At 42.1% G+C, this 24237-nt stretch overlaps 1 protein-coding gene across 2 annotated transcripts in view; it reads left to right on the top strand.

The window, feature by feature from the left end:
• FAR2 (fatty acyl-CoA reductase 2) overlaps positions 1 to 24237 on the top strand; it is a 53359-nt gene that overhangs the window by 12379 nt on the left and 16743 nt on the right. For both annotated transcript variants that reach the window (XM_044385579.3, XM_026502179.4), the window contains 3 exons: positions 11135 to 11310; positions 14221 to 14400; positions 23646 to 23823. In XM_044385579.3, coding sequence (XP_044241514.1) covers positions 11135 to 11310; positions 14221 to 14400; positions 23646 to 23823 — 534 coding nt within the window. The remainder of the gene's footprint in view (positions 1 to 11134; positions 11311 to 14220; positions 14401 to 23645; positions 23824 to 24237) is intronic.

A 24237-nucleotide genomic window follows, 5' to 3' on the forward strand; every position in this document is an offset into this window, starting at 1 on the left:
TAAGTTACATGTCCATTTCTGGACCAACTCCTGTGGCATGAGGTATGCCATGCACTGATTTATTCAGAAACTCCAGATCTAAGCTAACTGCTGGGTAGAGGATAACAGTGCACTTAGACCAATAAGCCTTTCCCTGGGGCTGGGGTAAGACAATCTTCTGCTGAGGCACAGGGACTACATGGAGAAGAGAGAACATCTGAATGACTTACCAAGACACAGAAGAATGGATGTTAGGAAGAAATCTGCCTGCCAACTCTTAGATAGAGGACCAGAAAAATGCCTTCTGATACTGAATACCTAAACATGGTAGACAAAATATGTGTTTGTAAAATAATCTTAAGGCGTCACTGAGCTAGAGAAAAAGCAAGAACAGAGGCGACCTTGAAAAATTAGCCACCTGGGAATTCTGAATAATTTTGGAGAGGATCTTGAATTGGGAGTGTAATAATCAATCATAACTCAATTAAGGTGCAGAGAGACCAAAGCTGATACATGGGTTAAAAGGGCAAAGTAGAATTCCTTCATAGGTTTTGCTAATGTAAAACATAAAATAATCAGTGGTTTACTTTGACTAATCCAAAACATAGCCATTAACTGGTCATGTCCAATGTAGAGATAACTAAACCGGAGCTCGACTGTAACTTAAAACCAAGAAAAAACCAACCAGCAGCCATTTGCCAAATCCCTGAATGCTTAGGACTCTCCATTTCTAGTCCCGTAGATATCTTCCAGTTGTAATTTTTAAACCTTTTCTCCATATCTTTCAAGGTAGTCCCGATAGGGTCCAGCACACAGTTAGCTTTCTGTAAATGTTCAGGCTCACAGACCCACCCCTCTGCTAAGCCTTTCTTCACACGGTCTCCTAAATTCACGCTCAGAATAAAAGTATTTTCCTTTTTTTAATTAAAAGTCTGTCCTCTCCCTAAAGAAGATTTTACTGGTGCAGTGAAGCTATTGGAGGTATGTATTAGTGTTTTAGTAGGAAACAATTACTAGAGCATCAAAATTCTCAAGAGATTGAAGTATGGAAATGTCTGCTCACATTTCTAGCTATTTCTGGTTTCGTAGCAAAGGCACTCATTATTCTTTCATAAGTGTTTGACTTATGTGGCCAGATAGAAGCATGCAGAATGGACAGTTCCTGGGCTTCTACCTAAAAGCAAAATAATGTAGTTTAACATTTTTGCAACATCTTTTTTTAAAAGTGAGACTATTCTGTATGAATTCTAATGTTCCTCTATTTGGTTAGAATTTGTGGAGAAAGTTAGAAGTCAGTTATTCCAAATATGTGGGCTGCCACAATCAACTTTCCAAGACAGGGCCATACTTCAGGGAATACACCCACAAAACTGTGATTTCCTAGTAATTCTGTCTGCTTTTATGCTCCCCTAATGTCCGATTCAGTGAGAGTAAGAGAGTCTTGGGTTTGGCAGATAACACAACATCCTCTCAAGTGTATCAGATTGGCCAAAACCGGTAACACATTTATTACCCCAATTTTTTCCCTTTCACTTGTAAGTCTAAGACCTTTCCATTGTCATTACTCTCATGTGTTACCACTGTCCACTTGGTAGGTCATCAACCAAATTTGTTGAATGAATAAGTTTAGTGCATCCCAGTTTTCCAGTGGTCTTATCTGGGCCCAGGCCAAGCTTTACTTCCATTATATGGCCACTCTTGCTCCTGGTTTTTACTCAGAACTTTCCTGTCGGGGTGAGTGTTACTTCCAGTAAGCCTCTGATTCTGCAGATATTTATTAAATATCCAAGAACCAGTTTAGATTCTGCCATTTAACTTTATTTTGATGGAGGCAAAGTGACTGACATGTAGTTATACCTTATTCCTAAGTAGGGCCCAGAGTTGCCTTTAAACAATATTTCTCTTCAGTCACACATAGTAATGCGTGACTTCTAACCCATTATAAAGTAATTCAAAAGGTAGATTAATCATGGCAGGTATGTGAGGCTTGGAAGTATTTCTTTAAAACATAATAAATTAAAATGTTGTCAGCTTGCCTTTGATTCCCACTATATACCCAGGAAATACGGTCAAGAGAACATCTGTCATATCTATCCAAATTCAAGCATCTGATCCATTCCTTTCCTTTCATGGTATGGACAGCTACCACCTCTCACTTCCTGTTTCCGTGCTTTCAGAGAGAGACAATTAAGTGGGAGATGCTTTGGAATAAAAGGTTATTTTTAATCCTTGGGCCACAGGGAACTGGGGCTCAAAAATCAGAACGGATCAGTTTTCTCATATACAAGTAAGTTTCTGAAGTGTTTTCAGAGCCCTTAACAGAACATATTAGAATTAATGGCAGATTCTTGAGGACTTCCTCACAAAGATAATTAAGCTGGCACTCTAAGAAAACAACCAGAGACACACAAATATTGTACAGATATATTATTGTAGTATTATTTAGGGTAGCAAAAACTGGAACCAATCTGAATGTTCCATAGTAGAGGAAAGATAAAATAAGCAATAATACGCACATGTGTTAGACTAGTATAAGGGCATTAAAGCTCATTTTATAAACTATTAAATGACATGAGAAAACACTCATATTCAGTGCAAAAAACAAAAAGACGCAAAACCATATTCAGTATAATCTCAACTAAAATGTCCTTAAATGCTACTAGGATCTCGAATTAATTTTATTTTTTTTGGCGCTTCCAGATTTTCGAGTGACAAATATAATGAGAATGTTTACTTTTATGGTGAGAAAAAAGCTACCCTCTTTCATAGTGAAAAAATAAGAGCAGTAATCTTTTCCCAAAGTTTTGCAAATACAGTGACAATGAACATGTTTCACATTTATAGTGGGGGAAGAAACACCCACTTTTTAAAAAGTAAATAGATAAGGCAGCAAAGCAATTATGAATTTCCAAAACTGGGGCGCCTGGGTGGCGCAGCGGTTAAGCGTCTGCCTTGGGCCCAGGGCGTGATCCCCGCGTTCTGGGATCAAGCCCCACATCAGGCTCCTCCGCTATGAGCCTGCTTCTTCCTCTCCCACTCCCCCTGCTTGTGTTCCCTCTCTCACTGGCTGTCTCTCTCTGTCACATAAATAAATAAAATCTTAAAATAAAAATGAATTTCCAAAACTATGTCATCAGATATAAGTTCACTCGATTGTGAGTTTTGAAACTGATTATCAAAATTAAATAATCTGTCTCTCCTTTTATTAGAAATATGATTCCAAGTATTCAAAATTATTGTTTTTTTAATCTAGTTTTTTTCCTAAAATCTGAGAAACTTCTAAGGAAAATAAGGTTTCATGTGCTAAACTGTGAATATGCTCGTCACAGATCCACGCTATTCAACTTGTGGGTCCCCGCGGTCCCCACGCTGGCTGCTTAGTCTCTTACTTATGACAAATGTGTTCATTTCATTATGAACACATTTGTTTCATTGCAGCTTTTCAATGCAGCAAAAACAATTTTAGAGAGATTGATATTTTATTTATTTTGCTGTCTTGCATGTGGCTTTGCTTAAGACATGGCTCTTCCCCACAACAACAGATAATGAGTTGCCAATAAGTCATTCAGTTGTTGTCCAGTTCAAAGAAATGTTGAGAGGCTCTTTGTGACTTAACGCTGTGCTGCTTTTTCCAACAATCATGTCCCATTTATACCCATTTAGGATCCTAAATTGGCTGTAATCTACTCTTAGTAACTGTTTAAGAAAACATCAAGGAGACAGTATCCATATTTGAAAAATAAAACCCCAGGTAGTTGAAATCGTATGAAGAGTGAGGTCATTAAGAGTAATTGAGAGGTGAGTATCTAAAAAATATTTTATTGAGAGAATCCCAAAAAAAGGTGGGGCTTCTTCTATTGAACTATAGTAATCAAATAAGGGAAGGGTTGCCATGAGATTATGCTGGGTTTAGAATTAATCATCTGAGGAAACCAGGCAAAATTCAAGGTTTCCAGGGTTGGGAGTATCTTATATGATGTTACCAGGAAATGGATTTATAAACAAAGACAGAGCTTGGCAGGTTGTGCTGGATACTTCAAGTCAACTTCTCTGGAAAAATGTGAATTACTCAATAGGCTCTCATTTGTCCATGAGATAAATCAACTTTGAAATACCCTGGAGAGCTGTGGTTAATGAATCATGCAGGGTCACACACTGGGCTCTCGGTTCACAGAACTAATCAGGTTTAAGACAACAGAATAGTAACATTTTATGAAATACTTTATTGATTCCTTTCACAAGACTGTCTCTGTTTAGTAGTTTCTAGAAGGCATTAGATATAACTTTAATCCCTAAGAGGAAAAATAAGGCACTTAGACAAATCAACTTTGAACCAAAAAACACCTACAAGGGGAAGGTCAGCAATCTGACGTCGTCCAGTACTAAGAAGCATCCAACAGAAATGCTAATTTCATTTTGCGTACAATTTCCTTGTTAATTTTCAAAGACTTTTTCAGAAGGAAAAAACCGTTTCCATGGTTGGTTCAAGGCTACCCTGCAAACGAGCTGTTTGTTCCCAACCAACATTCAAAAATGAATTTCTGACTGACATTAACGATTCTGTTAAATCTCTACATGAGGCAAAGGCAATTGGAAACAGAAATTTGTGTTTTAAATTCCCAAAGCCAGTTTTGTTCCATTACTATTTGTTTTTCCTAAGAAACTATACCACAAAAAGTGAGAGGCTTCTATGAACTTGGGACAACTAGAAAGATAACATCTTGCCAGGAATTTACATTTCCCCATGATTAACAAACACACACTTTTAAAAGAGTGTAGCTGGCCTTCAGTTTGACAGTTTTTCAGCTCAGATTAGTTGAAGCATGTTAACCCTCCCTGCCGTGGGCCATTTTCTTTCTCTTAAGGAAAAAAAAGAAAGAAAGAAGGAAAGAAAGAAAGAAAGAAAGAAAGAAAGAAAGAAGGAAAAAGAAAGAAAGAAAAAGAAAGAAAGAAAAAAAAAAGAAAGAAAGAAATGGATTTAGTCCTGAGGATATAACAACCCCAGAGTCAGAAGCAGTTTATTTCCTCAATCTCTTATTTTCTTTTACAATACAATTTACTAGGTAATTCAATCAGTGGCATGATTTCACACATCCAACTTCTTTCCTTCCTTTTCAATTTCTTCCAGTCACATCAAGTCTTTTTCGTAAAAGCTCCAAATTGCCTATCCTCATTGCACTCAAAAAGTCACCAAGCCACGGGATTCCGCTTGACTCCGAAATACATTCAGTCGGAGGCGGTACCTGCGTCACATGGTATAATCAGTAACCTTGCAATGAATGACCCAACAAATGCACGCGCGCGCCCACACGCACGCGCGCGCACACACGCACGTACACACTCCGCTGTCTGATGAGCAGCTTTTGAAAACTGAGCACTGCTGAATATGCGGGAAGGGGTTTTCCTATGCTCCAGAACCCACCTAGCAGCGGACACTGCGAGGCATCTGACCTTCCTTAGGCTAGTCACCCTCCCAAACCTCTGTGGTATGCGTTCCTGCTACCTCACAGAGGAGACACTCGTCCAGGAACGTTGTCGCCTGTCCAAGGAAATGCCAAGGAAGTGACAAAGAATTTACAGTCCTCTTACCTCTAAAGCTCACGCTGTCTCCGCTGCCTTGCGTGGCCTCAGGGGAGGCTGCGTCTGTAAGCCCCGATTGTCTTGGCCTGCTCTGCCAGCAGCACGTGTGCCGGTGATGACCACCTCCTTAGGAAGGGAGGACGGCGGCCACGTCTGGATTAGGATCGTCGCTTTTCCTGTCCTTTCACGTGGAAAAGGCAGAGACGCCACCAATTCTGCTAGAATTGGGAGTAATCTTCAGATTGGTTTCCATCTTCTAGCCACCTCGTTCCCTTTTGGCCCTGGGTGCCTCGTCTCAAAGAACCTGTGAAAATGATCTTGGGGCCACAAAACATAACAAGACAATGAGCTGAGCACGGTGTCCTCTTTAGCGTGGACTACAGATTTTTCTGAAAAAGGAACTAAGACTTTTTAATGCAAAATTGTTTTTAAGAATAGCGGATTATATGCTGAGTCATGAGTTCTCTGAGAACACAGAATAAGGTAGTTTAGCGATTAGCATTTTAGATAAACATGCAAATGAAAACACTGAAGCCCCAAGAGGTGAGTAACTTGCCCCAGTCACACAGCTAATGAACAGCAGAACTGGGATTCAAACCCAGGCCTTCCTGACTCTGAAGAGCCTGCGATCTTTCTCAGTGGCTCTACCCCGTATGAATCAGACTCACTGGAGAGCTGGCTCAAAGTACGGGTGCCCAAGCTGCAACTCAGAACTGAGTTAGAATCGCCAGGGTCAGGATATTCGGGGTTTTGTGGTTTTTTTTGTTTTTTTTTTTAAACAACTTTCTAGTGAACCCTGCTACGTGCCAAAGTTCGATTACCACACTGCTACCCCGTGCTGCTGTATGGTCCTATTGAAATGGTCCTTACTAAAGCAATAAAAACTTCTTGGGTAATCCTTTCTATTTTAGGAGAGTTATTAGTGAACAAGCAAAATCGTGACATTTTGTAAGTTTTTGTGAATCTTTACATTGGGTATGATAGTTTCTGCCTCAATTTACTTGTACTTACTTGTTATTTAATGGTTCTCAGATTATATCCTTTCTTGCTAAGTCCTTGCTTGAGAGCTAACTTACAGAATCTATTGATTTGCTTTTACTCAGCACTCCAAGATTTCTCCCATGAATTTTACAGGTTCTTTTTTGTTTTAGGACACCTGGTACCCCACAGAGATTGCCCTTTAGTTTAAGAGCCCTTACCTTTTTTTCCCAATTAAAAATACTAGGCAAATTTTGATGGATTACTGGAACTAGAGAACATAGTTATATTTGAAGAGAGGGACTCAATATATTGAATAAAGATCAAAGACTCTCAAGATTATTAAAGATATGATGACTTTTGGGGTGCCTGGGTAGCTCAGTCGGTTAAGCATCTGCCTTCAGCTCAGGTCATGACCACTCTCTCTCTCAAGCAAATAAATAAAATTAAAAAAAAACAAAACAAAACAATGATTTTCACTGGTCCCCGGAAAGTAGCAACTGAACCCTCTGTGGCTACCTCCAAAGTGAGGTCATGCGAGGGGCACCTGGGTGGCTCAGTCAGTTAAGTGTATGCCTTCAGCTCAGGCCATGATCCTGGGGTCCTGTGTCAAGCTCCCTGCTTGGTGGGGAGTCTGCTTCTCCCTCTCTCTCTGCCCCTCCCCCTGCTCATGCTCACTTGCGTTCTCTCAAATACATAAAAATAAAATCTTCAAAAAATGTCATGCAGATAACAAGTTAATTGTAGAAATCCAAGTTTAGGACCTCTACGTTGTTTCAAAAGCGTAATATAAATGTCACACCCCCAACCCCTTGCCCAATTCCTGCTTCTAATAAAAACGCAGTTGTAGTGTTTGGCTACAAAAGTCATACCCAAGGAGTTTATCGAATCCAGAAAAATTCTCTTTCTGGTCTTCTTTCCGCTGAATTTTCTCACTTAGGATATGTAAAGTTTTTCTCCTGCCTCTGGGCTATCAGTAACTATTGTCATATACGGAATGGTCTCTTGTGTTTAAAACATATTAAGAGGGGCGCCTGGGTGGCACAGCAGTTAGGCGTCTGCCTTCGGCTCAGGGCGTGATCCCGGCGTTGTGGGATTGAGCCCCACATCAGGCTCCTCCGCTATGAGCCTGCTTCTTCCTCTCCCACTCCCCCTGCTTGTGTTCCCTCTCTCACTGGCTGTCTCTATCTCTGTCAAGTAAATAAATAAAATATTTAAAAAAAAACATATTAAGAGAGAAAAATCCTTGCTGTGTAATGTCAAATCAATAGAACACTCTTAGACTTTCCAAGAGAAATGTATAGCTTTGTTGCCAGTTTGGGATTTTTATTTTTTTAAAGATTTATTTATTTGAGAGAGAGAGAGTGAGGGGGAGGAGGGACAGAGGGAAAGGGAGAGAGAGAGAATCTTTTTTTTTAAAGATTTTATTTATTTTATTTATTCAATGACATTTTTGAAATTGTATATTTTTTCTTCACTCATGTGTGTTCCATCTATTTTTTTTCCTTACCTTTACTGAATGTCTCACATCAGCAAAAGAACCTTTCAGAAGAGCTGGTGTCCACTGAGGACCCATATCCAGCATTTCTACTGTCCTTCAGTTGTATCATTATTACAAAAGCAAAGGTTCTGCTCTGAGCCTTTCCGGGTCCTGGTCGCAATCAATGCAGAGGACCCAAGGGAACACTTCATTTCTTCTTGTGGTAGTGATCCGCTGTCTTTCATCCCACCGACACAAAAGAGCCGGTACACAAACGATTTCAGGAATCAAGCTCCCACTCCTGGTTCCGTGACTGTTCCTACAGTAATTAATTTCAGTGTAACAAGCAACACTTGAGTCTTTTCAATGAACTGGGTGCTGTCCGGCATAAAACGATAAACAAGAACCAAGGAGTTGACCACCCGGAGGGGTAAATTTAAGCCCTGATTTTAAAACTGGACATGAATTTTCCAAATTAATGTTTCACCAAGTACGGTACCCGGACTGGCAGACCTGTCTATGGAACCGGTTACGAAATACAGCTGCCCGGGTCACATGCCAAACCTATTGAGTCAGGATCTCGGAGAGTAGAGTAAGGAAGTCATTTTTAATTGGTTCCTAGATTTTTCTTATGCCTACACAGTTTGAAAACCACTGATGTCCTGTAACTGCCCTGGACAGTTGTAAAGGGAAATGAGTCAAACCCCATTGTTCAGTAACAATTAATCGGCATTAACACTCCAGCTGAAGTTCTCATCTTGGAATCAATTCACATCATGCAGACTCCTGGGTGTGCCCCAGTCATTTCTTTAGTGGGTGGGGCCGGAGGCGGGAAATAAACACTTTCAATGTGCATCCCAGTGATTCCAAGACAGTTCACTTGGTGGGTAACACTTTGAAAAGCGCTGACCTGCTGGATGGCGTTGGCTGTAATCTCAGCAGTCTATTTAGGATGGGGCAACATTTAAGAAGTGTTATTTTGTGAGAGCCTGGAGCAAAATGGTGAGATGCCAGACGAAGCAAGTCGTATTAGTGAGCATGGATTGCATAGTAAAATGTGACCCTCACTTAGCCCTGTGGTTTGAATTGCGTTAGCCAATTCACTGATTTATTTCAGTTGACCATAATAAATCCCATCTGGATTAGAAAATTTAGACTTTAAAAAACAATCACACGATGTTCACTCGGATATGCCCTCTCACTGGAAAATGTTATCAATAAATAGAATATAGATCAGAACACTATTTCCTGAAATGGTAATTATCTCCATTTATCACATTTGCACAGGTGGGCTTAAAGTACAATATGGTATAGCAGGATTCTCTGCCTTTTAAAAACCGAAGGCAAAAGAAAATCTGTATGGTAGCTTACATCATGTGTGAGGAACTCCTTTGCTGGAAAGATGAACACTGAAGTCATTTTCCACTTATTACTCTAATGCAGCCAGAAGTCATCACAGGCCAAAGTCAAAGCCTCCACAGAACCCTAAATAAATTTCTTGTGAATAAAATCTGTCATGCAGACTCAAAACAGAACCTCCTGCAAATCCAGTTATTAAAAGGGGGGGAAGTTGTGCAAATTTTAGATAAATTTATCCCAAAATATCCAATTTGTCACATGATTAACATGGACTACGCGATGGAAACCATTTGACAGTGAAAACCAATCTTTAGCATGCTTATGATTCATCCACATTACAAAAGCTGTTAAATATCTTTCTGGAAGAGCCAGAATGACCTTTGTTGAGAATGTCCCTCAGACACTGTATCCACCTCATCAGTCGCAAATGTCAAAAAAGCTTTGAAGATTGATCTCACGTCCAAACTCTTCAGAACTGAAGTCTCACGCTGCTGCAAGGCTGATCCTGCCATGCAGAAAACATGGTAGCTCAAAGGCGGAAGTATATTAACTCACCAGGCCAATATGTGGACTTGACCTCTGTCCCGGATCACCTTACTGAATTTCCAGAAGGGCCTCTGAACATGCTCTTGCCTGATTCCAGAATATGAGACATGATTTTTCTGACAATCTTAGATCAATTTTTTATTACCCGATAAAAAAGCGCAGGGTAGCTCTCCAATGGAGGGAAGAAGCCTGCTACTCAGAATCAAGGAATAGATGCAAACATTCTTCGGGGGCAGAAGGGGTGAAGGGGACGGGCTCGGCTACTCTACTATGATTAAAACCACAGACTAATTTTCTCTGCGCCTAACCTTTCTAAACATTTAGCCTTACTTTTCCTCACTGCTAAAAGCCCCAGCCAATACTGCAGTAGAATTTCCTGTCGTCAGAACAGGTTGAAACCAAGATCATTTTGTTAAAATTATATTCTTTGAGAAAATGGAAAATACCAACTGGATCTAGGAACTTGCATGTGGAGGGGAAAGTAGAGACTGTTCCATCAGAGCAAGGGTAATAAAAGCTAACACCCCCAGTGCTCGTTCCTTTTCCTTTGTAAACAAATTAGAATATTAAGAAATCAATTAAAATCCCATAAAAAGTACATGAGCTCATGTAATTCTCTTACTAGAGAATAACTGCCATCGAAATTGGAATGAGATTATATAAAAGTTGTATTTGTTTTGCCCATTACAAATTTGCCGAATTTGTTATTTTCTAATCATGTTTGTACTGCTAAGACCTATTGTTCCTCTGGGCCAGTTAACTAAGTTGTTTCGAACTTGTGCCCATGAGACCTCCCTTGGAAAGGCTGGTGATTTTGCTGGTAGCTTGTAAAGGTTGATAATTTTGCACTGAAAACCGTATTTCCCAGCCAAGAATGGAAACAATCACCACGTATAAACACGAAGCTGCCTTGTCGGGGAAAAGAGGATGGGGCAGGATATGGACAACTCACTGTCACTCCTTCACTCTGCAGGAAAAGCTCAAAATATACTCCTTACTGGTTATTAGAACTGATTTTTTCGAATGTTTATCAAATTAAGAGGAGCAGAAATTATACTAAGCTGACCAAATGGCTCTTGAGTAAATGGCTTCTTGGAGTGATATTACGCATAAAACCAGGTTTTGAGAATTGTGATGAGACAAGTCAGCAAAAACAAGAGCAACGTGATGGTGATGGCGCTCTCTGCATATTGATTTATGTTTCTGTTTTAGCTGTTTGAAAAAGTCAAAGAAGTTTGTCCAAACGTGCATGAGAAGATCAGAGCTGTCTATGCGGATCTCAATCAGAATGACTTCGCCATCAGCAAGGAGGACATGCAGGAGCTTCTCTCCTGTACAAACGTTGTCTTCCACTGTGCCGCCACCGTGCGCTTCGATGATCATCTGAGGTACGTGCCCATTTCCCCCTCACGGCGTGTGTGCGCACACGCACATGCGTGTACACGTGTGTAAGTTTCTTTGTGGTTTCTGTTAAAAAAGATAATATGCAAATGCTGAATCACTAAATTCTACCCCTGAGACTAATAATACACTATATGTTAACTAAATTGAATTTAAATAACATTTTTTTAAAAGGTATACTCTCGGGGCGCCTGGGTGGCACCGCGGTTGAGCGTCTGCCTTCGGCTCAGAGCGTGATCCCAGCGTTCTGGGATCGAGCCCCACATCGGGCTCCTCCGCTGTGAGCCTGCTTCTTCCTCTCCCACTCCCCCTGCTTGTGTTCCCTGTCTCGCTGGCTGTCTCTATCTCTGTCAAATAAATAAATAAAATCTTTAAAAAATAAATAAATAAAAATAAAAATCTTACCACCCAGAACTTACCATTTAATATTATGGAGAGCATCCACTCCAACTTTTCTTTACACATCCATAATAAAGTAAACTTATGTTCAACTTCACCAAAAAATGGAATCATATTGATAATTTTTTAGCAACTTGCTCACGTATATCTTTGGATATCTCTCATTGTCAATAGATATTCTTTATAATTTCTAATGACTGCATGACATTCCATTATTACATGTATATAGTATACTCCACCAGTTCTGTATTGGTGGGGATTTTTGGATTGCTCTGTTTTTTCACAATTATAAACAACGCTTCAGTGAACATCTCTGTGCTTGCATTTTTTTATACCATCGTGTGCTTCACTTTGGGTAAATGTCCAGAAGTAAAATTGTTAGAGATGTACCAGATGTGCCCAGGTTATAAACGGTTTACATTTTGACATATAATGCCTCATTGTTTTCCACAAAGGTGGGATGGACTCACATTGTCCCTGTGCACGTGAATGCTCGTTTCTGACACCCACAGCCAGACCACAGTATAATTCTGTATTTTTAATGTTGCCAATACAATGGAAATGCCACGGCATATTTTGAGTTTGACTTTATTGATAATCAGAAAAGTTGAAGATGTGGAAACACTGACTGGCATTTTATTCATCTGTGCCATGCCTGTTCACGCTCTTTGCCGGCTTTCTACCAACACGGTTTTTCTTGTTAATTTTAAGACTTGTTAGAATAGTTAGCATATTGATTTTTTTGTCTTTTATAAGGCTCTGAATATTTTGTTTGTCATTTGTCCTCAACTACTTGTATTTTTTATGCAGTTATTCATAATGTCTTCTACCATTTTTATTGCTTCATTTTCACCTTTAAATCTTTGACCCATTTAGAGTTTATTTGCCTATAAAGAGAAATAGGAAAATTCTATAAAAAGGAAAGTGATGTGGGTGTGAATGTAGAGTAGCTTTGGAAAATTTTCTAACAGATGGCCACTTCTTAAGCAACATTTATTAAATGATTTGCTTTTACTCTTTATTTAAATGAAGCTCTTATAATATACTGAATTTCCATTGTTGGACTCTTTATTTGTTCCATTACTTAGGCTTTCTCTGCCAACACCACACTATTTCATTACAGTGATTTTTATTTTATTAGGCAAGTATACACTCATCATCATTCTCTTTTTACGGAATTTTCCTGACTATTCTCATCTGCTTATCCATCTTGATTAAACTTAAGATAATTTTTCCAACTCCTTAAAAAGTTGGGAATTTGATTGGGATTACCATGAATATGTCAACTAATTCAGAAAAACTTAACATATTTAAAACATTGGCTCTTCCTATCCAAGAACAATATATTGTTTATTCAATTTTTCTATAACCCTTAATGAAGTTTGATCATTTTTTTATATAGTCTGTTCATTTATTCTTGATATGTTTTTTTAAATGCTCAGGTTTGAATATGTGCCAGCTTTTTCCTTTAACATAACTTTTATAAATGGACACTCTACTGAATGAATCATAGCCTGTCCCAGGGTAGGTTTTTTTTAGCTCTTTTGTTTGTTTCCCAGATATACAATTATGTAATCTGATAGGGATTTTCGTGACTGCCTTTGCAACTTTTATATATGCTAATTCATTTTGTTTTCCTCTCTAATTACAGGGTGGAAGTTCAGAGCAGTATTAAGTAGTAGTAGTGATTGTAGGCATTCTTCCTAGCCCTGACTTTGAAGCAGTGCTCCTAACTTTTCACCATTAAACATGATACAGGCTAGCAAGGGGAAAGGGATATATTTTAATCATGTATTCTTCTTTTAGTGAATTTTTTAAAATTAAATTAGAGATGGGTACTGAATGTCATTTTAAATCTTTTCAAAATGCATATAGGGGATCATTTAGTTTTTCTCTTTTTTATTGTCTTTTTTAGTTAGAGTAATAGGCTTCCTGATACTGTATAAACCATGTATGTCTAGAATGAACCATTTCATTGTCATCACATATTGTGCTTATATAACTTGGTGTTCTATTAGCTGAAGTTTAGGATTTTGACATCGGTTTTTAGGTCTGACCTGGACCTTTGCAATAAAAATTTCTATTTCTCATTCGCCATCCACTGTTGCTCTCCTACAATTCATTTGAATTTTGCCGCTTCTTGAATTAGATGCTCAATTTATGGATTTTTATATTTTGAATGGCTGCTGAAGAAGCCCCTTTGTACATTCAGAGGATCGTGATTTTTTTCCTTCCAGCTGTGTTAGAACCGAGCCCTCTCTAAGTGCAATGTGAAGAATGCTTCAGGAATAGGATCTATGTGGCAGAATGCACCATCGCCATAGAACATGGTCCAGGCATCACGCAGCTGTGTAGCCATGACCCACGCCTTTCTTCCTGGTCCTGTGGTGCAGCCACAAAGATCGGATGGTCCTGCCCGTTATTGGAGTAGGTGAAGTTCCAGCAAGGCGGGGTTTCGAGTTGCCTCACTGTGCTTCCTTCTGCTTCACCTCCTGCAGACACGCCGTGCAACTTAACGTCACGGCCACCCAGCAGCTCCTGCTTATGGCCAGTCAGATGCCAAAGCTCGAAGCCTTCATACATATCTCTACGGCCTTTTCCAATTGTAACCTGACGCACATCGACGAAGTCATCTACCCCTGCCCGGTGGAGCCGAAACAAATCATCGACTCCATGGAGTAAGTGGGGTAACAGGAGGGGGTCAGGGGGTGGGCAGATCGTGGTTCTGTTTGATTCTTTGCAGTCGTTCATTGATGAGGTAACAAAGCGAGACCCCCACCCCCGCTGCAGCAGCTTCGCAAAGGCGCCAGCTTTCGCTCCCGGCCCCTGCTCTTGCCTCCCCCCGCCCCACCCCCCGTGGGGAGGGAGGACAGCGGGGGACACGCATGGGAAAATGCCACCGAAGAGTTTTGTGGAATCGTTTAGGGTGGTAATAGGTGCACAGGACTGCCTTCCAGGGAGGTGGCTTCGCACTTGCTCCTGACCTGGGCATGGCCACTGACGGAAGTCGAGGGTCCGGGGAAAGTGGAGAAGAACGCTTTCCGCGTCACACCTGCCGGGCGTCTGCAGCTTCCTCTCTGTGCGGCCTTGAGGAGTGCCTTGGCCTCTCTGTGCCTCAGTTCCTTCATTTGTGAAATGGGGCTGTTGATAGTGTCCATCCTGTGGTGATGGTGAGTTGAGTTATACATAAGCAGTTGTTGTGCTCGGGAGGGTTTCATAGCAGTTAATCAAAAGGTTACGAAAGAAGAGCCCATAGGTAAGCGGAAGTCCTCCCAGGTCTGGCAGAACGTGCGGCTCTCTTGGTCTAGCAGGTTGCGATACACTTTCCTCATTGTCCTGTTGTGGAGGAAAAATAACGGGCTAGCATCTTTCTCGTCTCGCCTACTAACAGGAACCACTTTGCTCTTAGGACGTGGCCCTGGTCTCAGAATAAGTATGTTTTTGTTTTCTGCGTCTTCATTCTTCTGTTCAATTTACCAAGTTTATCGTGTTTAAAAAAAAACTGCAAAAAAAGTATTAAGGCAGAGAAAATAAACTACTTCACCATGAAATTTGTCAGATTTTAATTTCACGTAATACTGTATCTCTATTTAAGATAGACTCCTTAAAATGCAGCTTAGCTAAATCAAGAGTGCATTTCCTTCAGGGCAAACATTTTTATCTCCTACAGCTCTGAGAATAGATATTTTTACCTGTCATTTTCAAGTATCCGGGACAAAGAAGAATGAAAGTCATCTAAAGGACCTGGAGGTCGCCTCAAGTCGCTAGGAAGCGCTGATGTGCTGAAGTGATGCAAAGCAACCTTCCGAGCGCGCAGCTTGTCGGGAGAGTCGGAGAAGAGACGCTCTGGTGCCCCCCCGTCGGTACAGAGAGTGGGTGTGGAAAGCCTCAGCGTGTTTTCAGGTGGCATCGATTTGTTTTCGGTTAGCTGCCCTCTCCTAGTTTGGTTAGCTGTCTCGTGGTCACCGTGGTGCTCACATATTTGCTATGCTCAGGAAAGGGGCAGACCCGCTCTGATTCCAGGCCCTGCTGCTGAGATTCCAAAGCCTCACTCCACTGCTGACCCGTCTAGCACCTGACAGATCACAGCATCAGGTGAGCAGTACCGAAGTCTTGCAGGGTTGGCCAGAGAAGAGAGGAGATGAAGATTCAGTTCACCCCCAGCGAGGGGCTTCTCCAGGTCCTCTGTAGCACTTCCGCCCTCTCAAACTGCGTCCAGACTCTAGTCCAGATCCAGGACCCCTTGATCTCCAAGGAGAATAAACTCACCTCCCAGAAGAGGAGTTGATTTCTCTTCAGGTGCTCAGCACTTACCATCCTTCCCCACTCCGCGTCCCCTGGTGAAAGCAGGGGATCGCCACACGATTTATGATCAAACCGTCGCTGGCATTTGTACAAAACTCATGTCTGTCATTTACTGCTCCCCAAGGAATGTAATTATTTTGAAAAATATACAGCCAAACAGATCTAAAAATGAAATAAATTTTGTCTCAACAGAATACATTTTGCATGCAATTAAGGAACCAAGGTTTTTGTTTTTGTTTTAAACAGGGAAATGTCATAACCACAATTTATTAATGCAGAATTTTATATTCAGGACCACCTTTCCAGCCTCATGTCCATCAAGCCCCCCTTTATGTGTGCGCTGTAGTCACACTGAAGTCATTAGTCCTCTCCCTCAGGCCTCTCTGCCCTGGCTTATGACAGTTCCGTTTCTAGAAACTACCTCCCCCTCTGCTTCCCTGGTGAATTCCTACTCCGGCGTCGGAGCTCTCCTCTGGAAGCCGTTGGGCGGAAGCGGCCTTCCCTGGTGCTCCCATAGGAGCCCGTGCCCATCTTTACCATTGCTCTTCCCCAGGTTGTTCGAAATATCCGGTTGCTTGTCTGTGTCCTCTATTGGCAATGAGTTTGGCGAAGGAAGGGAATGTCTCTTGCTCGTTCTTGCTTTCAGCGCCAGCACGTGGTAGGGACTCGAATACGCGCTGAATGAATGAAGTGTTGTTGATGGAATGAGGTGACCGTTGTTCACACTGTTCCGGCTGAGGTTTGTTGGTAGGTTGGCTTAGACAAACGTGAGGATAGACGGCAGAATTCCAGAGCAAGCTTGTTGTAGTTGGGGATGTGAAACCCTATGTGTAAAATACCTAGATGCCCCGTCTTATCCCTATTTCCGATGGCCCATTTTTTCCTCTTAAACTTCTAATAAACCTGTGTTAAGTCTGGCATCATGCTTTGAATAAAGCCTAGCAACCCTTCATCAGCTCACCATTGTTTGTGACGGTTTCGACAACCCCTGTAACAGATGGAATTTTCTGAAGGTTTAACAAACAGCACTAAAGTTATTCTGATTACTATCAATTCATCTAAATTTAGTTACTTTGAATTAAGAAAATAGGTTTTCTCTGATTTCTATTTTGCAATTGACCTGTGGTTAAAATAAAATGAATTTCTGAGACTTTTAGGTTTCTATTCCTCTTGAAAGTTTTTATTAATGGTGGCCTCCAGGGGTCTAGGAGCTGTCATTGTTCTTGCTATTCCAGGGGTCCTCATCTTTTAGAAAGGAACCAGGTGTTAGACTACAAGAGGATCTTGAGGCCGTGCTCTGGGCTTTGTGATCGCGAGAAAATCACCCATGTGACTGTGCTAATTAGATGGGGAGGGGCAGGTGGGGTCCTCCCCCATTGTATATGTATACTGAATCATCATAACGTGGACTTTAGCTGTCTTACCATTTTGTCAATTATACCTCAGTAAAGCTGGGGGGAAAGAATTAAAAAAAAAAAAAGATCCATCGTGACAAAGTAAACTAAACCTTTCTTTTCCCCAAAAACCGGTTTAATGGAGCCCCCATTCTGGGAACTGAAAGAGGGTCCGCGGTTTTTGCCAGGACCTTTTTCAGTCGCATAGACCCAATGACGCCGCTCAGTGTTGTTCACAGAGGGACTGGACCTGTGAACCCAAACCGACACCTACCAGCCCTCCCCCATCGCCTCAGCCCACCCTGCTTCCGTCCTCCCACAGCTCGAGACTGCCAGGCCTCAGCTCCCTTTCTTCAGCCCGTATCTGAAAACTTCCAGAGTTCCCCTGGTCCTGAGCCATGGCTGAAAGAGGAAATTTGATTGTGTCAGAATAAACTTCGAGCATGTTAGTATAACCACATTATAATAATAGCTTCGACTGGGAGTTAATGCTTCTTATCGGTGCCACCATTCTTACCCATCTCTCTGTCTTCGTATTTCTAGCTTCTGCAATGAGGGATTTTTACCCCTAGAAACTCCTGTGTGTAAACGGATGAGGGACTACCAATGAAATTCCAGTTTCCCAGAATAGCGACTCAAGTAGAATGCTTTTTAGAGTGCACATAACTGACCAGGAAAGATTGCTGCTTTCCCTCTTTTTCAGGCCAAGTTAGCTCCTCTTAGGAGAGACGGGAGAAAAGGATTTTTGCACCTATATAAAAACTTGAAATAACTAGAGTCAGAAACTAGAAAAGTGGATCCATAAATATTTACTGCTTTATTTAGCAGTAAATCAATCTAGTAAATATGCATTAAGAAGGGAGGGACAGCTATGAATCATCACTGAGCAATTATTGTGAGTAAGGGCACTTTCACAGACATTCCATTCCTTCCCATAATATTGTAGGGTTGCTAGTATGTATCATCACTATTGCGCTAATAAAGGAACAGAAGCTCCGAGAGGCTAAGTAACTCTTCAGAAGCCTCTCAGCTAATAAGTTACAGGGACCTCTTTTTCTCCATGGCCACATGATTCTAGTCACATGGCTCTTTTTGGTACTCCCGCATACTTGGCAGTGTGAGAGATTAGAAGGTGTTTTCTTAAAATACAGACCGTATTCTCAAGGAGCTCACAACAAAACACAAAGTAGAACAGGGTAGCATTATATGTGGAGTGTGTAGAGGAAGGGGGACCTATCAAGTTAGACTGAGTTGGTGGTGGTCTAGGGGCTCTGTGGAGACAGGCACACACAGGACACGGACTTGGGACAGGAGGCGCGGTGTGGAGAGGTGCAACGAGGGCACATGCTAGGCACAGCCACAGGAGCAGGAAAACTGGGGGCACGTGTGGATATGGCCGTCTGTCCACGTCGGCAGCAGGGGTGTTACATGGAGGGAAGCTGTTACAGGTGCAGCCGGGAAGATGGGCGGGGGCCATACTGAGATTTTGAATACCGTGCGGAGGACTGTATTTAATTCTACAGGCAATGGGGATCCACAGCGGGAGGGTCAAGTATGTGTGTGTAGGGGGTGGTTTGGGTTGGTTGGTTGGTTGGTTGGTTGGTGGTTCCATTTTGTTTTCATCAAAAAGGGACTTGGATGAAAGTGGGCTTTAGGAACCTTAGTAAGGTCAAGGAGGAAGGGGGGTGGACCCACATGGGCAGTCTCGAGAAGCAGGGACAGCCATGACTGCCATGTGATGGGGTGGAGATCTAGAACTGGGGTGTGGCAACAGGTACAAAAAAACACCTCTCTGTTCGTGGACAGAAAAACCAATGGGACGTGGCAACTGCTTTGCACCTGGGCTTACGCACACCTGTCTAATCAATCAGATTCCATCTCTAATGCCAGGGATGTAAGTCCTTCAAAGTTCAAGTCTACTGAAGGTTTTACTCCGAGAAGCAATGCCTTTCTGAGGGCGAACCCCAATGGGTTCAAGGCTACCATTTGTGGAGTGGCGTCCTCTCAAACTGCTGATCCCCCTGTTTACCTGAGCGTAACAATCACCACTCCACTGGTGAAAAGTCAAGGTGATCAAGCTGTCACCCCTAAGGATTGATTTGGAGGTTCTAAGATGGCACCCAGGGAGCTGAACTTTTGTCATCGGCCCCACGTAAGTCTCACTGACGAGCAGGCGAGTTTGGAGAAAAGGGCCTCAAAGTGCGTTTTCATTTAAGGCTCTCCTTTGACAGGAGGGTCACTCATCTTCCAGTCACCGATGCGCCCTGGCCTCCCCACTGTCCTTGCTCGGCCCCTCCATTCCTAGAGGCTTTCATCGGTGAAAAGTTCCCGATAGATTTGTACCTACTAAAAATCAGGCTCTTGGAGCTACCTGGCGTCTAGAAGCACCGCTAGTCCACAATGTGGAAAAGAGAAGGTGTGTTTGCTCAAACACTGACGGCAGCAGCTGTGGCAGAAATAGGAAAGGAGGTCAGATGTCGGAAAGTAGTCTCGCCTGGTGAAGAGCACACTGTTAACACTAAGAAAGTGCATCTCTTCCGGGGGAAAGGAAAACACTCATTTTGGTATTTGTGGATTGTATAGGCTTAAGATGACATCCAAGCAGCTGAGAAGAAACCTGAAAATTCTGTGCACTTTCACTGTTCCCAGCCTTTAAATACAAGTCAGAGCCAGGTTAGACTGTTTCCTAGACAGACTGCATGATTTTCACGTTATCAGGCCATTGGAGACCAGAAGAGGTGCTCAGTAGAAGTCTAGAGGGAAGTGCAGAGGCCGGTTCACCGCGAGCGTTAGGCACGGGTACACCCTTCTCCCCCGTACAAAGTTTAAATTTGCTCCGAAGCCAACTCTGCCACGTTGAAATTGGGCAACATGCAGCCTTTCAGTTTCTCAACACTTGTCGTCACAGCCAACTGGATATTCTCACTTCCAATTTTGCTTCATTCTCTACAAACACATCCCCTCCCTCCCTTCCTTCCCCACAGTCTCCCTCCAACCCCACCTCGCCCTGAGTTCCCCCGGGCTCTCCTGCCGGTGTCCATCTCCGCTTCCCAAAACGTTATTCAGAGCACAAACTGGCCAGTCCAGACTGTGTGCGGGAGAGTCCTCACGGACCGAATAAGGCAGCAGGTGACGGGGCGCAGAAGGTGACTTGGACACGGAGAGAAGCAGCATAACCCCCGCTCTCTGGGACTCATAACATGCGGGAACTGACACAGGAACCTGCCGCGTGGTCGCTGCAAGAATCAAGGGAAGAACGTAACTGAGCTGGGAGAAGGAGAGAGCAAACATGCCACGAGGCCACGTGTCCAGTACTTACTCCGCAGAAAGCGTCACCCGATACGCCGCTCGTCTTGCCCCGCTTGTCGCCTAAGAAAACTAGGAGGAAAGACCTATTACTCTTGCCATTTCCTTTAGTAAATACCTAAATTATGAATGCTATTAGGAGGTCGATTCAGTAAGTTTCAGCCCCCCCCCCAAAAAGACAGTAACATTTACAGGAAATTGCGTGTACATTGCTTTCCAAAATCTTCACTAACTTTTTGCCTCTCTTGAAGCAATGTAAGTAGAAGTTTAGAATCTGGGACCTATGGGTTCAAAACATCTCAGGTAACCTGAAGAGCATTTGGTTAATTTTAGAATTAACTTTTATTTATAGAATAAGTTTATAGAATATATTTTTATGTAAATTTATAAATCTATAAATTTATAGAATGTACTTTTATTTATAGAGTGTCTTTTTTTCCATGCCAACTTATTTACTATTTTAACAACAAATTGAGAACAGACAGCAGCAAATCAGACTTTGGTAAAGAAGAGCATGAACTGGTTGTAGGTCCCCAGAAGAGTATCACTTAACCATCACATGTGTGTGCTTCTTACACCAACGTCCTCTTTGAACCCAGGAAGTGGCTGGATGAGATGGGCCCTGGGCTGTTTGCCTACGTCAGAAAAGATATTTTAAAGCCAACTACTGCTTTTGTAGATACATGCCCGTTGGTGGTTTTACCAAACATAAAAATGCCTTCGGTTTATTGGCTCATTTTGCTTTATCAAAGAGCTTTAAGTGCAGTTGTGAATATGCCTGTTTGTTCTCATGATAACCTGAAAATTGGAACAGCTATAATGATCGCCATTTTTCACCAATAAAAACTGAGGAATCGAGAAGATAATTCTGTGGAATATAGGCAGAGCCACAAGTAGGAGAGGCGAGCCATTTACAGAGCACTGCAACTTCTTTTGCAGTTGTGTTCTTAGAAACCTATGAAACCAGCATTTTCTTTTTTTTATCAAAAGATTTATTTATTTTAGAGAGAGTGTGTGAGCATGAGCTGGGGGGAGAGGGAGAGAGAATCTCAAGCAGACTCCCTGCTGACTGTGGATCCCGACCTGGGGCTCATCTCCCGACCCTGAGCTCATGACCTGAGTCGAAACCAAGCGTCAGATGCGCAACCAACGGAGCCGCCCAGACGCCTCAAAGCCAACATTGTCTAGGATAAGCTAACTCACCGGGCTTGGTAAAGCCTCTAAGTGTTACCCTTTCCGTGCTCACCAACGTCAGTGACAACAGCTGGTCCCCGCCACGTGACGTATCATCTTAGTGCAGGGCTACGTTCTGATGTGTTCTTAGAATGTGTTTCTTTACAGCCTTTTTGAAATCAAGCTGTATTTCTCCTGACCCAGTTTTTGCAATCTGTGTGTGTTTGCAGGTGAAAGAAAATGGTCTTAGGTTAGTTAATCCACGGTCGACCATCAAATAAGATGAGGTAAAGGTAACATCATCATAAAATGGAGAAGTGCCTGCATTATCCCACACGCTTTATCCCTAACCTCAGGTGGCCATATAATTAGAAAATCTTCCATTTTTCTAAGTATTGGGAGTTGCTTTTGTTCTAGGAACTTCTCGACCTTTCCCTATTCAATTTAAATCAAAAGGCATTTGAGTATCTTGAAAATACTCAGCACTAATAGCAGCAAAGCAAGGAAAACCAAAACATTGTAGACAGAGCTCACGTCCCACTCCAACGTCAAATGAGCGTTATTAAAATTGAGAGCTGTGTTTCTGAAGGGTTATCGGCATAAGCACATCGTAAATGTTCAATAATTTGTCATGGGAGCAAAGCAGTAAGAGCCAAGATTTGTCTACAATCAGAATAGTGTGAGCTCCGTCCTTTAAGGGAGGAGTAAATGTACCAAGCACATCGATTAGAAAAATCACACTAACATATTTAGGTAGCCTAATTTTTAAAAAACTATATTATAACAAATGGTTAACCAAATAGATCTGCCAGTTAAGAGAAACACTAAATATTTCCTGGACAATGATTTTATTGCTTTCTTCGAGAAGTGCAGATAGACTTTGCGATTATCAACAGGGTGCTGACATCTTTTAAAAAGAGATTAGGCGGGTGTCATGGTAACTCCGTTACTCGTGATACATGTCTTTTTGTAAGTAGAGGTGTTCAGCAATCACTATTAAAGCTGCTTCAGAGGACTACAATCACTCCTCTCGACAGACTATTAATAGCTACTAGAGAGCCTCAGAATTCGTGGGCAATCTCTGGAAATAATTACCAAGCTATTACCATAGACTGTAAATATAGCTTCAAAATGCATTTCATAGATTTGCTGGAACAGGTTGTAAGTCTGCCAAATGTCGTTGCTTTTGTTTGTTGAGGCACTGAACGGAATTTTAAAAGTGAAAAGCTAAAGGTGCGAAATTGGTGTGCTAGGTGTGAATTGGGCAACACTGGCAACACCCCTGAAGCACGTGGGGTGAGAGTCTTTGAGCTCCACGAACACCGCACGTGGCATGCTACGGGGCACGGCTGGCACCCACAGATGTCCTCAGGGGTGCACATCGTGAGTCAGCTGGAGAAGAAATAATTGAGGATAATTAGAGTTCATGTGTAATAAAGCAGTAGATTGCGTGGCTGTTGAATTTATCAATCTAGGTGGGAGGAAGTCGGACTCAACTGGTAAGACCGGGCCCGGCGGTGCTGAGCCAAGAGCTCATTCAGTGCGTGGGATTTGGACAGATGCCCACTCAGCCTTGGTATCCTGTGACTGTTCTGGATTCCAGAATTCAAGGGAGAAAGGGAAAATTTTGTTTGATTGTGTTTTGTTTTAGTTTGTTTTGTTCTTTTTTCTTTCTTTTCTTTTTTGTTTTTTCCTATTGTCTAACATATGTTACTAAAATTCTTTTTGACTCTGACTATCCTTAGGTGGTTAGACGATGCTATTATTGATGAGATCACACCCAAGCTGATCGGGGATCGGCCCAATACTTACACGTACACCAAGGCCTTGGGAGAGATGGTGGTGCACCAGGAGAGTGGGAACATGAACATTGCCATCATAAGGCCCTCCATCGTGGGAGCGACGTGGCAGGAGCCTTTCCCAGTAAGCCCGCTCGCCTAGATTCCTTGCTTTGCTTCCAAACCCGTGTCCTTCTTGCCCATTTACTTTCTGAGGTCCTTTATTTTTTTTTTTCCTTCTGTCTCTGTGTCTCTCTCTTCTCAGAATGTATAGCTGAGTGCAGCAAATCAAATATGAACCCCTTCTATTAGGACAAAATTCCACGTTTGGTTCCAGATTTATCCAGCCTGAAGCTCTTCTGAAGGGTTACACTGCCTGTCCTAGAGTTGGGCAATCTTAAATTCACTTCTCGTTAACCCTAGTCTGAAAATTCCCATCGGGCATAGTTTTAGTTCTTGGCTTCCCCACTACAGTTTAAATATACCAGAATGTTCTTGATGGCCAAACTGGTAGTATAACGACTGTCAGGGTAAATAAGAATCACAACGTTCACAGAAG

The sequence above is a fragment of the Ursus arctos genome, unplaced genomic scaffold (assembly GCF_023065955.2).
Source record: "Ursus arctos isolate Adak ecotype North America unplaced genomic scaffold, UrsArc2.0 scaffold_26, whole genome shotgun sequence".
Taxonomy (NCBI): domain Eukaryota; kingdom Metazoa; phylum Chordata; class Mammalia; order Carnivora; family Ursidae; genus Ursus; species Ursus arctos.